Source organism: Echinops telfairi, unplaced genomic scaffold (genome assembly GCF_000313985.2).
Source record: "Echinops telfairi isolate 266 unplaced genomic scaffold, ASM31398v2 ScPeMD7_7468;HRSCAF=8506_0, whole genome shotgun sequence".
Taxonomy (NCBI): Eukaryota; Metazoa; Chordata; class Mammalia; order Afrosoricida; family Tenrecidae; genus Echinops; species Echinops telfairi.
The window spans coordinates 10440653-10458937 of record NW_022111369.1 but is presented as its reverse complement, the minus strand read 5'-3'; the positions used below and the strand labels follow the sequence as shown (position 1 = coordinate 10458937).

The window sequence follows — 18285 nt, the reverse complement described above, 5'->3', positions numbered from 1 at the left end:
GAGATGTAGTCAATTAATATTCCCTTCTAGCAATAATTCCTTACTTGATATGATTCTGGATTTTCTACCTGTGGCTATGATTCCATTTTGGAAGGAGTTAATTTAGTCTTTGGTAGAGGGTGTAAATCAACTCTTACTCATCGTTTCCATAGGGACACCTTTAAGACTACTTTACTAGAGAGTGTGATTTAAGATACTGTCCTTTGTTTTCCTTTGGGGGTGGGGATGATGTGAGGCTAAAAGACAAAACCACACCTCCACCAAAGTCATTCCTGAGTATAAAGAGCCATCTGTAGACAATCAGAAGAGCACATTCAAGCTCTTTGTCTGAAGTAGTTTAGGTCACTGAGACTGGATACACCACAGACTGTGGCCCTGAGACCCTGAGAAGCAGCACTGAGACTAGAGGGCATCTTTTTCCCATCAGGCCTGAGACTGTGGGACCATGAAGTAGAGTAACAGGCTGGCTTCTTGGCCCATGGGGACAAAGGCCAAGGGACCATGTGGCTGAGAGGCCGAGGATCAGAGGGAGACCTGGATGCTGGCTAAGGAGTGATGTACTGCGAACAAACAACTAATCTTAAGTGTTTGCTGCTGCTGACTTGTGGTAACCTAGGTGGCACAGCGGTTATTAACTGGTTTACTAAACATAAAGTCAGCAGTCTGAAATCCTCAGCCACTCCATAGGAGAAAGACAACGCTTTCCAGAGGGTCCTATGGGGTCGCTAATAGGACTGCTAGGAGTTGAATTGACTTGTTGGAAGTGAGAGTGAAAGCAAGATGCTTAATCATAAGTGTTATCTGAGTTCAGTCTGTGAGTTCTTTGCCACCATTACAACAAATTATGGAACCCAACATAAAAGTAGAGTGCTGTGGGAGGAAGGGTTAGTGTCAGAGGAAGGTTAAAAAGGATGGAGGGTGAAGGTATGTCTGATCCCTGAGCTGTGGGATACGGAAGCCTGAGGAGGTCAGTTTTTCTAGACTTGAAATCTTTACAGATGCAAAAACATTTTTTGTTTGTTTGAGTACCTATTATATGTTAGACTTGGACTAGATATTTTAACTCAAAGAAGTTTTACATGGGAAGACCTCATAGGCCAATAAAGTAGACAAATGTGATATATGCTCTATAGCAAAAGAAGAGGGACAAAAAGGCTCCAACTGTAGGTATTGACTCTACTGCTTGTCTATGGTGGTTTGTATGTTGCTGTGATGTTGAAGCCTATGCGACTGGTATTTCAAATACCAATGGGGTCACAAAAAATGAAAAAGTAAAATATTATTATGAAGTGTGCAAAGACCTAGAGTTAGAAAACCATAAAGTAAAAACATCCTCAACACGAAAAAATTCAAGCCTCAAGTTGCAACATGGAAAGATTCTAGAGGCAAAATATTTAATGATGTAAGAAGCATCATATGAAGATGGAAAGAATACAGAGAGACACTGTACCAAAAAATACTAGTCAAGATTCAACCATTTCAAAGGGTAGCATATGAGAAAGAACCAATGGTACTGAAGGAAGAAGTCCAAGCATTATTGAAAGCCTTAGCCAAAAACAAAGTTCCAGGATTTAATGGAATAGCAATTAAAATGTTTCAGTGCACTGACTCATTGAAGCCAGGAAATTTGGAAGATAGCTGTTTGGTCAATTGCCAGTAAAAGACCCATATCCTTACCCATTCCAAAGAAAAGTTACTCAAAAGAAGGTAAAAACTATAGAACAGTATGATTTATAATGCATGTAAGTAACATTTTATTGACGATCATCCAAAAATGGTTGTAGCAATGCACTGACAAGAAGCTGCCAGAGATTCAGGCCAGATGCAGAAGAGGACATAGAACAAGAGATATCATTGCTCATGTCAGATAGATCTTGGCTCAAAGGAGAGAAAGATGTTTAACAGTGTTTCATTAACTATGCAAAGGTATTAGATTGAGTGACTCCTAACAAACTATGGGCAGCCTTGAGAAAGAATGAGAATTCCAGAACACTTCATTGTGTTCATGTGGAACCTATACATGGTTCAAGAAGGAGTTGTGTGAACAGAACAAGGGAATACTGCATGGTTTAAAATCAGGAAAGTTGTGTGTTAGGGTGGTATCTTCTCACTATACTTATTTAATCTATATGTTGAGCAAATTATCAGAGACACTGGATTATATGAAGAAAAATGTAGCATAGGGATTGGAGGAAGGCTGATGAATGACGCGGATTGACCAAGTCACTCTAACAATGGACTTACACATCAGAACAATTGCGAGGATGGCAAAGGACTGGGCAGTGCTTTGTTCTGTTGGCCTTCGGGTTGTATTCAAAGACAGTGGATAGATGAAAATGAGAGACTTTGCCAAGATCATTAGTTGCCTTCATAAATGTAACCTCATCATCTCCTTCCATAGTTCGGGATCCAGCCAAAGACTACTTTTCCTAGCCTCCCTCATATATTGTTGGGTCACATGAATCACACATCAGTAGTGAAAAGTTCTGAGTTGATACTTCAAACTTGTAGATCAACCCCCATAAGAATTTACCCTGATCTCATTCTTCCCCTTTTCCTCTGGCCAGAATAAGAGATATAGTAAGCTACTTTGGAGACCAGATGTTGAAAAATGGTGCTATCCCTGAAAGCCTGCATTTCTATACGATATACAATAAAGCCCACTAGTACTTGGTAAAGTACATAGTGTGGCAGAGAAAAGGAGGAAGGCCCTTAATGAGATGGATTGACACAGTGGCTGCATCAATGGGCTCAAGCATCAGAACAGCTGTGAGGCTGGTGACGGACCGGGAAATGTATCCTACTGTCGTGCATAGAATTATCTGTGGACTGAAACCAATGTGATGGCACCTGAACCAATACCTACTCTGGGATTGAACATGTAAAAGAAGTACATGGATGGCCTCTACATTACTGTAGTGTGAGCTCCTTTTTAAAACAATGGTAGCTTCATCTCACTCCAGAGAGGTCTCTGGAGAAGATTTCATAAAAAGTCAAAGTCCAAATAGACTCCTAAGAGAATTTCAAAAGCAAAAACTCAAACTCATTGCCATTGAGTCAATGCTGATCCATACAGACTCTCAAGGACAGTGTAGAACTGCCCCGTTAGTTTCTGAGACTAACTTTTTGTGGGAGAAGGACAGCACATTTAAAGAAGAAAGAATAGTATAGAGAACATGCCATTTATAAAAAAGAATAAGCTCTTAAATATTTCAGAGATACCAAAATATTAATGCAAATAATTCTTGAACAAGACTATTTTAAAATACAACTTGAAAATTAGGTTTTCCCCCTTATAGCTGATCAATTTGGAAACTAAAAACCATTATTATCAAATAGCTTTCCTCCCCATAAAGTTTACACCAAATAAACACACTGTTTCAATTACTTTAATATTTCTTTATACATACCATACAAAGCTCAAATAAAATTATTCCAAGAGACCATACATCTGATTTGGGGCCAGATGGTAATGGTTTTTCACTTGGCGTATGATCACTGGTTTTGGAAATTCCTTGTGCAATTACCTCAGGTGCCAAGTATGATGGATACCTATAATGATATGTAAAAATTATGGATAATTACAAAAAAGAAGAGTATATTTTTTACTGTCCTTTTAGTAAGTCCTATGTAAAAGTTCCATGCAAAACAATTGTTGCTAAGAAGAATTCCAACTCACCATGTATTACAAACTTCTATATCTAAGAATAGAGTAAAATGGTCTATTTTCTTTCTTTTTTTTTTTTAACATTTTATTAGGGGCTCATACAACTGTTATCGCAATCCATACACACATCAATTGTGTAAAGCGCATTTGTACATCATTCTCAAAACATTTTCTCTCCACTTAAACCCCCGACATTAGGTCATCATTTTTCCCCTCCCTCCCCGCTCCCCCCTCCCTCATGAGCCCTTGATAGTTTATAAATTGGTATTTTGTCATATCTTGCCCTGTCCGACGTCTCCCTTCACCCACTTTTCGGTTGTCTGTCCCCCAGGGAGGAGGTAACATATAGTTCCTTGTAATCGGTTCCCTCTTTCCTACCCACTCTCCCTTTACTGTTATTTATAGTACATTTTACCTGTTCAAACAGGATTTATCCTATTAATTGGTACAAAATTTTTAAATATATAAATTTGAAATATGTACACTGAAAAATTTCTCTTCCATATCTTGGTACAGTTACCCGCGGACCAGTTTAAAAATAACCAATGTTTATATGTCCTTCCTAAGATACTCCTATTCCCCTCCCCCAAATATGAATTTGTGAATGTGTGCGTGTGTGTGTGTATCCAGATCTACTCACCAATCCTAACACTGCAGCCCTACATAACTGTACCCTAAACGTACTGTCCTGTAATTTCTCTCCTACCCCCTACCTAATAGCCCTGGTGGTGCAGTGGGTTATGTGTTGGGCTGCCTACTGCTAGGTCGGCAGTTCAAAACTACCAGATGCTCTACAGGAAAAAGATGATCCTTTCTACTCTCTAAAAAGGTTAGTCCTGAAAGCCCAGCCAGGCAGCTCTACTCTGTCCATTGGGGGCTGTAGAAGTTGGAATTGACTCAAGGGTAGTGAGTGACCTAACACTATTTCACATTACATATCATGACCTCATTTCCTTAAAAACTGCAGTTTCATTCATTATACAGATGTAGTTAATTTATTTGACCCAACTCCAATATTGGATATTTTGGTCATTCCCTGTTTTCCTTTTTTTAAAACTATTACAAACTGTTGAAATCAATTTTGTAAAATTCCATTTCTCAGTATGTGTAGCTGATGGATATATTTCTAGAAGTAGCAATAAAAGGCTATAAAGTGGGTCATCTAGGGAAAAGATGAGGCAGAAACTATAGGAACCTAAATGCACACTTCTTTATGCCACTGTCTTTCATCAAATGTCACACAGAATGGCATTGCTTCTCTAGCAATTGATATGTAGCAACATTTGTGCTGTTTGAAATTCCAACATAGGTAAGTCTATTAAAGACTTACCTATGGTTTTTATTTGGGGCCATTTACATTGGCAGCCTCTCTACCTAGCAGGTGTGCATCAGGGTTGTATCCTCTCACCATACTTACTCAATCTGTATACGAGAAAATAATCAGAAAAGCTAAATTACATAAAGAAGAATGCAGTACCAGGATTGGAAGAAGGTTTATTAACAACCTGAAATATTCAGATGACACAAATTTGGTTGCTGAAAGTGAGGAGGGCTTGAAGCACTTGTTGATGAAGATCAAGGATTACAGCCTTCAGTATGGATTACAATTCAATATTAAAGAAAACAAAAATCCTCACAACTAGATCAAGAGGTAACATCACGATAAATGGAGAAAAAAATTGTCAAGGATTTCTTCTTGGTTGGATCCACTATCAATGGTCAAGCAAGCAGTAATCAAGAGATCACAAGAGTAGGTGCTTTGGGTAAGTCTGCTACACAAGACCTCTTGGAAGTGTTGTAAAGCAAGGAGATTACTTGAGGACTAATGGTCAGTTATTATCAATGTATCTTGTTTGCCTATTCGATCAATTTGAGACTAAAGACTTTGGTAGCATTTGGTAAAATTCTTCAATTTCTTCATTATTGGCCTTAGTGGTTGGTGCATAAATTTGAATAATAGTTGAATTAGACTGTATATCTTTGTATGTATATAGATATTGTTCTATCACAGACAGCCTGTACTTCAAGATATATTGGCACTTGCCTGAGCAGGGCAGAGGCCAAGCTGCATGCACAACAGGTTGAGGACCAGAAAGAAAGGTAGAACCAGAGACATGCCTGCTGACATGGCTGTAGACAAGAGGACTATAACCTTAATGTTTCTTATCCTGATCTATGGCAATCTGTTAACTTCCCTACTAAACCCCATCATCTTGAGTATTGTCTGTAAGGATTGTGTGGCCACTGCAATAGACTAGTGAACCCAAACAGTAGAGTGCATTATTAGGTACGGTTGGTGTCAGAATCCAGGAAAGGAAGTTGGAGAGTAGAGGCATGTCTGTCTTGCTGACAGGAGTCATCCTTTGGCAGATATGGGATTGAGTTCTCCTCCTTTATGTAGCTAGATATGGTAGGTGTGGCCCCCACGCCATTTCCTCAAGCTTTTATTTTTCTTGCCTAACTGAATTTATTAGTACCAACAACAACCTTCTTTTGAACCTGTTAACTTCGGGGTTGAGATTTTACTTAACGACAAACAGATACAGATAGGTTAGTATTTTAAAAATTATGTTAAAGAAATATTAAGTTGGTCTTTTTTATTAAACATTTTTAACACAGATATCTTAATACTGAATATATCAAAATACTTTGAATACCTCCAGAGATGATCTTATGGTTTTTCACTCATGATAGGCTATCTTTTTATATTATATTAAGATTTTCTAAACTGGCTATACACTGCTAGAATAAAGCACACCCGGCAGTGTCTTGTAATATGTTAGTGGCCTAAAAGTATTTTATTTAACATTTTTAATAGTAAAATCTTAAGCTAAAATTGTATTTAGATTTTAATATAACAGGTCTTATGAATAATGTTATTTTGAATTATTAAAAAAGAAGCTAACAGTATTCTATTAAACCATCCTGAAATATGTATCATTTTAATTTAGATGATAACAAACTTAACCATTATTTCTTTTGTAGAATTTGTCTATGAATGTCAGGCCCAGTATTTCTCTGAGGGGAAGCAACTTTTCAGTATTTCTATATTTGGTTTATATGGATAGAAAAGTTCTTTAGGAGCTATTGATGGTAATTTATAATTTGCTTCCAAATCATCCATAAGTCTGGATAAGAAAAGATTAAGGAAATAGTCCTCTTGTCCACATCAAATTTGCAGAGTTAAGCAAAAGAATCTTATAGATTTACTAAGATTTCTTTTTCTCTGTACATTTGAATTTTCTCCCTTTTCTCCTGATTAGGTTAACTTTTTAACTTTTTTGTTTAAAAATGTTCTCTTCTCTTAATACTTTATTATATTTGGGCTATAGCCATTATGAGAATTTGATATATGGTAGGTTAATTCTAATATATTTCATGAAAGATAAAAGCTTTAAGTAAAAGCCCACTGCCATCAAGTTAATTCTGACACATAGCAACTCAATATAGATTTATGAGGCTTTATCACTCTCCATGGGTGCAGCCAACGTCCTCTTTCTCCGTTGGGGTGGCTTGTGGTTTTGAACCACTGAGTTTTCAGTGAGTAGTCCAATGCTTACGCAGCAGCCACCACCATGGCTCCTTTTGTTTCCACGACCTCAGGAAAAGTCAATGGTAACTATAAGGAGAAGCATACTATTATATATAAAAAAAATTCTCAACAGACAAAACCTCTTCTATTATCTGCTGTCTCCTAAATTCATAAAAAGATAGAGAACGCATAAAGAGTACATTCAGTAAACTGCGATAAACTTCTAACATAAATTTTCTGGCCAATTCATCTTATGAATAATTTCATCAAATCTTACGTCTTCTGTTGAGATGAAAATATTCTCTTCACTTCTCTTTTCTCTCTTTTAGATCATTTTATTGGGGGCTCTTACAACTCTTGTTAGAATCCATACATCAATTGTATCCGACATATTAGTACATATATTCCATAATTCTTTTCTAGACATTTACTTTCCATTGAGCCCTTGGAATCAGCTCCTTCCCCCCCCCTTCATCCTCCCCCCACCCCCAACCCTCGTGGCCCCTTGATAGATTATAAATTGTTATTATTTTCAAATCTCACACTGACCACTGTCTCCTTCCCCTCTGGTTTCTGTTGGTCTTCCCCCTGGATGGGGGTGTGTGGCTATGTGCCATTCATTGCAATCAGTACCCTCCTCCCTCCCCACCTCCTCCCCACTTGCCCTTACCAAAAAAAAAGAGAAAATATTCTCGTCTCTTAGGGACATTACAGCTTATCTCTATCATTAATATTGTTCTCTAATAACTATAAGTCATTAATTTTATCCGTTCTATCTATATTTTATATAATATACAATATCATGATACATACATCTCCTATTTTATATACTGTATAATATTTAACAGACAAATAGATCAAACATCTAATAACAGAAAACCACCTTCAGAATAGTTATCTTATTTATTTTTATAACTTCTCAACAACTACCAATGCAACCTAGACATGAGATATACTCAGTATAGTATATTTTGGTTAAATATCGAAAAAGAATGATTCCTATAAAGAATACCTACTATATCTGCCCTATAAATTTCCTAAAGAAATGATTGAATCTACTTTAAAACTTATATAGTATGTAAGAATCAGACATATTGGTAATTGCTAAATTTATTTTAAACAAAAACAGATTTTGAAGAAAAGTGAAATAAATAAATATAATACTGCGCTTATTATTATATGCACATAGCCCTTTTTCCTTCCTTTTAGTGATACAAAATATGTAATTATTCAATAGAAGATAACTCCTATGCCATCCTCCAATAATGACTGTAATCAAAATGTCTTTAACTATATATAACAGCTAAAGTAGGCACTCAATTTCACTCTATTTTCTTCTTCTTTCTCTCTTTTCTTTTTGGAGGTCATATACTTACACTTTGTTACTAGTGCTTTTGATGTATCTATGATATATAAGCCAATTTAGTCAGGGAATGACTGATGAAAAAGTTATATGAAAAAATATTTTTTATTCCTTTGTCATTTTAAAATAATAATGATTATCAATATCATTTATAAATGTTCTCTTGTATTTAAATTCCCATTATGTCAATTTACTAAGAGAAGCATACTGCTTTCCTCTTTCATGAATGTGTGAAATATCTAGATACAGCTGGAATCTAGTAGAAAAAGTACTAGACTTGTTTGTTCTAATTCCAGTTCTAATATGTATTACGTATGCACTTTGGATTTCTTCATATGAAAATCAGGGAATAATAATGACTACCTCACAAACTGGTAATAGTGAATACATAAAATATGTGTTTTATAGAAATGTGACAAAAATACAACATGGTTTTTTACCATTAATATTATCAAGATGCATATAAGAGAAATTATTAATTTTATTATATATGTGTCTAAATTAAAAATGATAGTATGGTTAGTGAAATACAAGCAATATTATCTTCTAAAATTATTTTATCAAAAATTCAGGCTGATAATCTTGCTCCAAAATTCTAGTTTCTTTTAAATCAAGGATAAAATGAATGAAAAGAGTAAACCTTAAAATTGTTCTTGAATGTAAACAATCCTTTTTAAGAAGTCTCTCTCTTTTAGTATATTTAACCCTTTAAGACAATTACTACAACTTGCTGTGCATACGACTGATGAAGGAATTTTCTGATAAGGAATCTTCAGTATGTTCGATGTTTCAACTAGGCACTAAACTACCAGCCAATTGAAATGAATGCGTAATTTCTAACTCTACAATCGTTTGAACAGATGTTAACATTTTACTTTGTTTTCCCTCAATATTTATCTTTTGAATCAACTGCAAGCTTCTTCTGGTATAAATATTTTCTTTCAAGGCTTAGCTGTTTGATCGCTTTATTTTTCCTGGCTAATGTTTCATAATTTGCTCTTTGGTACTTTCTGGTAAGATCCTTTGGGTCTAAGATTTCAAAGGAAGCCAGACCAAATGGTAAAACAAGCCCAGCTCCATCTGGGCATTTTAAATCTGAGTGTACTTCTGCAGTCTACATGAGGTGCCTTAAGAAAAATCACTGCTTCTATTCCACACTAAAACCTAAAGTAGAGGTTGGAAACAAAGTAATTTTGTCCAACAGTGGTAAGTGCATGGAATTTTTGTTGGCACTGGGCTTTTACAGTTGTCTCTAAAACAACTTGATGTAGACAAAAAAGCAGCAGTAGCACTTCAAAAGACAATTATCATACATGACAAAGATGTTAGATATTTACTATGAAGTTATTCTTATTATATTCAAAAGGAAACTTTAAACAATTAAGAAACTATAAACTCTCTCTGTAAAACCTCAATTATGCTTGCAAAAAGAATTATTTGTTGCTTATGAGTACAGATTTTTGACAGCTAAAAGTGTAAGATTATGAATTTATGCACATTAAATAGGGCATAAAAACAAAATTTTCACATTATATAATGTTTTTAAGAAACCTATCTTATTCACTTCACTTATCTTGTACCTAGAAGAGAAATTGTTCAACAAATACATGAATGAATAAAGGGAATAGTAGAAGATTTATTATATCTTTGCTAATGAAAAGTTTATATAAGAAATCTACATTCTAAGTTACAAAGAGAGTAATTTACAAATGTGGCTTTGCTTGTGTATATCTTCAGTCTTTAGGTGATACTGCTTACTGCCCTCAACTCCCTGCCATTAGTCAATGCTGAGTCATAGCAACCTCCTGTGGATTTCCAAGACTATAACTGTTCACGGGAGTAGAAAGTTCAGTCTTTCTTCCATAAAGCTGCTAGTGGTTTTGAACTGCCAACAATGTGGATTGCATCTAACCATGAAACCACTACATCACCAGGGCTCCTTCATAGCTGCTGTCCAACAAAGCAGCCTAAAACTCCATGACTCCATACCACAATCCTCAGTAGTGGTGTGATAAAACTGATTTTAGAAAGCACAAAGAACAATACTTGCTATTAAAAAGAATAATGGAACAGATTTTATATATATATATATACATATACACATACACACACACAACCATAGGTTAGATAATACACAGTATTATATCAATGTTGACTTTCTATTTTTTTATAATTGTACTTTGCTATATACAAAATTTCTTTATTTTAGAAAAAATTGAAATATTTAGGGATAAAGAGTAACTCTGTATGCTTATTATTCTTATATAAGATTCAAAAAAGAATTGTATTTATATACACATACACATAGTCACAGAGGGTTAAAGGGGATAGAAAATTAAAGCAAGAGAGATTACTATTAAGGAAATCTTGTGTATATAGTATATAAGAATTCATTGTATTATTATTATTATTATCATTTTAGTGGGGTTTTTTTCTTGTGAATTAGGCAGGGGGGTTACATTTCATATCATTATCTCTGTATTCAACACGTCAAACCATCTAAATTATATAAAAAGGAAACATACATACACAAACATCTATATTATCAAGATGCTTAAAAAAGAAGCACATAACAAATGTTGCCAAAAAAAATATCTATCTCAAAGGCATCCTTCAGGGTAAACAGTGAAATAAACTGTTCTTTTCTTGAAATCCAACTTACACCTAGAATTCCAATATTGTAAGTGATCAAATGAATTCTCCCCACCCCTTTGTGCAACTTAAATTTAGATTTACTTAATAGATTTACAGGTAAGGAATGAACTTCATTAACAATGATATCTACTATAAACCATTAACATTGATATCTACTATAAGCCATCTTAAGTCTTAAAATATCATTAGGCCTCAGAGAATCGGAAATTAAACTCAGAAATAACAAGCAGAATAATGTGAAAAAGCAAGTAAGTAGAATAGTAAAAACATAATGTGAGAAGTGATTTTTCTGTTTCTTGATGCACACACATACACTACTTTTTAAATTATTATACATTACTTATCAAGTGCCATAAACATACATTATTTCCAAGAATAATAAATTAAAGACTGAACTCAGAATAAAAGAAAACATATACTTATGTGCTTACCCTATTGGAAAATCAACATCATCACCATGACCTGTCATGTGATAAAGTCCAAATTTAGCCAATTTAATATGCCCCTACAAAAAATAGATAAAGCAATATGAAATATCTTAATATTACTGGAAAGATAAAGTATCATTGTATATAAGAATGAATACCATTATACAAACACTAAGAAATTGTGTTTTAATTTACCATAGTTTTATATCACGAACTATATGCCAATGTTTAAATTCAGTTCCACCTTCAATATTACTGTATATGTGTGTATACATATAGATATACACATCTATAACTATACATATCTGGATATACATATATATACATCATTGCTGTGTGCTAGCCAGTTGATTCAGACTCATAATAACATTATATATGAGCCAAAGTGGAACTGTCCTCACAGTGGGTCCTATACTGTAATATATACGTGAGCCAATCCCAGGTCTTTCTCCCCTCAGAGCTGCAAGTGGGGCTGAACCTCTGGTTGGCAGTGAAGTGCTTAGCCATTGTGCTACTAGGACTTGCTCTCTCTCTCTGTCAATATGAGATTAAACCATATTGTTATTTGGGTTTCAGTTCATGCATAGAGAAACTTATTCCAAACAAAATGTGCTTAAATACACCTCTGTGATCAGTAGATAGAGTCAGATAAGTTCTGTCAATAATACAGTTAACTTAGTCTCCTCCATGGGTGCTTTTTGTTAATGTCTTTGACCCAATAAAAACAGTTTCTTTCAAAGGTCAGTTAAAGTCAAGGCAGAAACCTCAGTTCAGAAGTTTACTCTTTGGGGGTTATCTTGATAGATTTTCTCATGGGACATAGGATAATCCTGGGGTGTTACTAGACTTTTTAGGAAAACTCAAAACTGTATTGCTGAGAAAAGGGCCAGGAAAGTTGCACACAGAGAGTTTCTTTTTCCATCACGACAATGTAACTGCCCATACTTTGAGGGTAGCAAAGGCTGTCTTGTAAGACTTTTCATTGGGAAGCCTTGGCTATTCACCCTAAACACTGATCTTGTTCCTTCAGACTCCTGTCAGCTTCCCCAACTCAAAGAAAATGTCATAAATATATAGCTTGAGTCCCTCGGGGATGCCAAAACTTTTGTTTTGACATGGTGTAAGTAGAAGAGAGCAGAAAATTCTTTGGAGGAAGGGTTAGAAATATGGAAAAGCCCAGATAGAGGACATGTGGATAAATAACACACACACACACAGACACACACACACACACACACACACGTATATCTGTGTGGTGTATGTATGCATGTATATCTATGGTGTCTGCATATGCATGTATATATTTATGTCAAAATAAAAAATCACATTTTTTTCAAAATATGGTTATTTATATTACCCAAAGTTTTTTGATAAAGCACAAATGTTCTCCTTTTTATGGGGTGGAATTGCAGAGAAATCTTTACACAATTTTGCGGTAATCTCCACAGGTAAATTTGTGGGGGTTTTTTTTAAAGGAAATTTCAAGTTAATTCCTAATGCAATAGTTTACCCCAACAGGAAAATTCTTAACCTGAAAAGATTGGTTCAAAAATGATCACTATTTTGGCGAGTCTTCTAAATTTCCAATAATTTTGTATGTTGAAAATAATGATAATTATCATAATGTGAATTTCTTAATAATAGACAAAAATTAACTTTACTAGCCTTTAAAACTTTTGCCCTTTTATATAATTATATCTTTAGAATTTTAATCAATCTAAAATTTGTTTGCTTTTTCCATCCCCAAACTTTATTTTTCCATCTTACAGGCTACTTACATTTTAAAATAACTTAGATTAGCTATGGCAATGCCATTCTCTTGCTATAAATCTGAAATTAAGTATTATTTTCTCTTTTATGATTTCTAACATCACAAAATAGCAGTATTCAAAGTCTAGAATAGAGTCAGAAAAAAAAATCACTGAAACAGAAAATAATTTCCAGGAAATAAATTCCCCCAAAATGTTTTACACACGTACTAAAAGAAATCAAACTATAATTATTATAGAAAATATTCTTAATTCTATTTAAATAATTGCTTAGTTTCTTATTAATCCACCATAAGATTTCTAGTAAAGCAGTGCACTCCAAGGAAGCTAGGTATTCATAGTTGATTAATAAATATCAATGGAAAAAGGAGCAAAGGGCAATAAAGGGAATAAATAATGAAGTTATGCTTCTAAGAATAATATTCTACAGATATCATCAGAGAAGTTTGATATTAAAGGAAATTTTAAAAGGTGAAGATTGAGAAGCAAGGAAAAAATGAGTGTGTGAAGGAAATAAACAGTAATTTTGAAAATAAGTCTTGGAGAAAAAGAAATCTATGTGATAAACAAGGGATTTACCCAATTTACGATGTTTCTATCTTTCTAACCAGGCTATCACTTTCATTATGAGTCTTCTCCTTAAGGAAATCTTTACACATCTTACCAATGTCTGGCCCCTCTAATGAAATAAATAGTGCTTATATAAGTAGCATTCATCCTTTAATAATGAACAAAAATTTATTTTTCATACTACTTGACACTTACCTTTTGGTCCAAAAGAATATTATGAGGAGACAGTGCACGATGTACTATACCATGTTTGTTCATATACTTCAAGCCCTGGAGTACTTCAAATGCTATGCACAAAACCTTAGAATAGCTAAAAAAAAATTAAAAAATTAAAGTCAGAGATCAGTTATAAAGCAGATATGGAACCTGTTTTAAGGAATGCAATGAGGACAAATAATCAAATAAAAAGAACTATATCCAGTTTAAAAAGAACTATATACAGTTAGGGCTCTTATATCATAGAAATTAATATCTATACTTTTTAGAAAAATCCACTAGTACAATATTTTTACTGCAATTGAATTGTTCTGGCAAAGATCTTATAGTTCCTTGAGCTATTCTAACAGCAGCATTTGTTTTTCATCAGGCAGGGACTTGAATTGTGGTGATATGCATTATTTATTCAAACAAACAACAATAACAATAAAACAAGTTATTATGGAGTCGATTCTGACTCATGATAACCCCCATTGTCAAGGGGTAGTTGCTAATGCTCCACAGGGTAGTTGTTTTTTTGGCTGTAATCTTTATGGAAGCAAATTGACAGGAATTTCTTTCTGGCACTTGGATGTGTTTGAACTACTACTTTTAGGTTAGGATCCAAGCACGAGTGCTGGCATGATTCAGAGATCTGTATTACTTACAAAGGGTTTAACTGACCTGATGTAACAAGGCTTGATTAGATATGACAGAAGTAGTCAAGGAAAACCATCTATTGTGCTCATGATAAAATATTTAAGCCCTTGATAAAGCTATGATATATTTTGTGTATAAATATATGTTTATCTCCATAACAATAGATAAAAATTGAGGAGTAGTTTATGAATCATCAAATATTTTTCCTTAATTCTAATCATATTCTCTCTGAGTAATCTTCCAAATATTCAGGTTTGCTCTTTCTCCATCCCTAGCTTTCCTGCCCTCTAATTTTTTAATAAAAAATCATCAATGTAAAAAAGTAGGAATAATATACAGAAAAATAAGATTCATTCAAACACAGCCTGATTTCAAACACCAATATTAACATTTTACATAGATCTCATATTTATGCATAATTTAAAATATTTTAAATTAAATTAATAATTAGTAACAAGTAACATTTAAAGAAGCATAAATAACAAGTCACTAGTAGGGATAAATTGAATAATAAAACCAATTCACGAATAGATAGATTAAAAGGAAAACTAAAAACAAAACCAAAAGTAATCAATAGCATATATGTTGAATTTTAATTCAGATGTACCCCCAAAATTATATTAAATGGAAGTCGTCCAAATTTACTCATTAAAATACAAGGATTATAATACTGGATAAGAATTAAAATTCAACTAAGCAGAGAAGGAAATATGAGAAGACTTCAAAACTTTTGAAGATGATGAATAATTAATATTATTATCTCTTAATGCTGCTATTATTATGTAAACATATTCACTAAGCCCTTAGCAGTCAAAAGATAATGTCTCAGCTCCTCGGGAAAAGAATGAGTTTTTGAGGAATTACTGAAACCCAAATGAAGGCTGAACATGATAGTGGGACAAGAGGAAAGTCAAAGGAAATAGAGGAAAGAGCTAGGAGGCAAAGGGCATTTATAGAGGTCTAAATAAAGGAATGTACATATTTAAGTATATTTATATATGAGGATGGGGAAATAGATCTATTTTAAGATGACCAGATTTTAACATTGGTAAAGTGGGACACCATTGATAAAACTCATATCCTGGCAAAATAGCCACGTGGTAGCGGAAAACCGTATACCCTAGCTTGTCGTGCATTCTTTCCAAAAATCGGGACCTTTTTAAAACACCGCGGGACACGGGAAAAATTGTTAAAAATCTATCACGTGAAATCACAGCTTCATTTCTATCACCATAACCTTATTTTCCAACTACTGCTCCTTCTTTGTTTCCAGGAAAACACTGGAATGCATTCAAATCACCAATTATTATCAGAGCATCTTGATTACATGTTTGGTCAATTTCAGACTGAAGACAAAGAAGGTATGAGCTATTCACTTCATAAGACTTAAGAAACTGAAACATTATGCAGAGCATGAAAACATTGTCAGATACTGAAGGCCTAATGAACTAGAAGCAGAACATTACCAGAAATGTTGGCAGAATATGAGCCCCTCTGGTCAGAAGGCACTCAAAATTCGACAGAAGCTGAGCTGCCTTCTCAAAGTAAAGTCAACTACCATTACATGAATGGAGAAAAGGCTTATTATGCTGGGAATGCCACAATCAAATCAATCTATGGCACATTCATAGTTTAAAAGGACATTTCAAGATCTATCTTTAATTGCAAAGCTGTCTGTGATAGGATTATAGCTATTAGCATACATCATGTATCTAATATTCAAATTTATGCACTACGGGGACCAGCCTCACAGAATGGGTCCAAGGGGTGGTTGTGTAATTGAAGGGTAAATTAAAGAGAAATAAGAAAAAGGAAAGCATGCAAGGGAGGGAGGGAGACGAGATAGGGGTTATACGTGCAATTGGAAGGGCAGGCACTAAAGGTATATATGTGATAGGAAGGCACATAAGTAACAAGATGGGTGGACTTTAGAATCAAGACTGCAGCCTAAACTTTGTCCTCAGAGTTGGCTTGCCCTTAGACATCTTTGGGCTCACCTTCAGGGGAACAATCCATTATCCTTACCAGAAGGGAGTGGGTCCTACTCAGAGTGGGACAGACACAGGGTCGGGTTGTTTTAGATGGCTCACAACCTTCGGCAGATAACCTTCAAGCAGTTGACTTTAAGTGTGTAGTCAGTGACCATGTGTTTGCAAAGAGCACCTTAAATTTGTCATTATTATGGGTGGATATCATGCGGAATAACTTTTACTTAGGAGAATATGAGTGGGACACAACACCAACCTACGAACAGGAAGGTTTCCTGCACAGGAGCCTTGGCTTTCCAGACTTCCATTGTGTTTCCCACAATGCACCAACCACTAAAGCTAGTGATAAAAACTTAAAGTCAGCATTCTCATTCACTGCCATCAAATCAATGCCGACTCATAGTGACCTGGTAGGGTGGAATAAAACTGTCCCCTTTGATTTTTCTAGACTATGATTGTTTATGGGACTAGAAAATCCTGTCTTTCTCCCTAGGAGCAGCTGGTGGTTTCGAACTTACAACTTTTTGATTGCAGTTCAGCAAATAACTACTATACCACCAGGGCTCTTAAGTCAACATTAAGTGTCATTTTGAGTTTGAAGATTCACATGCTACCTTAATATGAAGAAAAGTTAATTCGGCTACTGATTATTTCCTCTAAATCTCTGTATCTTTTATTTGGAATTCTTAATTTATTGGTGTATATTGAACAATTCTCCAGATGAATTTTGTTTGACTTCTTATGAACATGGCTTTTAATCTATGAAAATACATTGCATTGTGTAATGTCTAGGAGTTCTTCTCTTCTAGTTGGTCAATAGATGCTGTGTTGATTATGGAGAATTACAAGAATTCTGTTATTACAAAAAGGAAAAAAAGCATTATCTCAATTTCCTCTGTAAAGAAGGGTTTGTTGTTTCACTTAGGGTTGGCTGGTTTTGTTCTTTTCTCTTCATGGAAATTTCTGTTTCTCTCTAACTACAGTTTCCCCTTCAAATATTGGGTAGTTTTGATTCTCACTAATATATTTTTAAAGCAATAATTTTATTTTCGCTATAAATTTTGTAAAAAAATAAAATTATTGTTTACAAAAATTTCTAGTTAAGGGGATCTTCAAACTATATTTCTTTAGCAAATATTTTCTCTTATATTAATATGTCGCAGGAGTCAGTCTTGAGCAAGTAGGATATGTATAAAAGGGAACGATTTCGAATAAACACAGTTGACTGTGCTTTCAAGAAAGTTTTTAAAACAAATCCAGCTGTATAAAGGGTGAAATGCCAAATTCTTAACCCAAATTTCATTTTTTATAATTGTAGCATTAAAGATTCCTAGGTCTAACATTTAAGTATACATTGATAAATAAGCACACAGGAGAGAATACACTTTTAAAAGTAAAAAAAAATATTCTGAGATTTTTAACAACAAATAATTAGATAAGGAGCTTGTTTTCTGAGAT

The 18285-nt window shown here is 34.3% G+C and overlaps 1 protein-coding gene across 1 annotated transcript in view; it reads right to left on the bottom strand.

The window, feature by feature from the left end:
* Positions 1-18285, bottom strand: part of TBCK (TBC1 domain containing kinase) — a 187524-nt gene that overhangs the window by 135226 nt on the left and 34013 nt on the right. Inside the window, exons 3-5 of the mRNA XM_004703452.2 lie at positions 14180-14294; positions 11649-11722; positions 3411-3552 (exon numbers count right to left, since the gene is read on the bottom strand). Coding sequence (XP_004703509.1) covers positions 3411-3552; positions 11649-11722; positions 14180-14294 — 331 coding nt within the window. The remainder of the gene's footprint in view (positions 1-3410; positions 3553-11648; positions 11723-14179; positions 14295-18285) is intronic.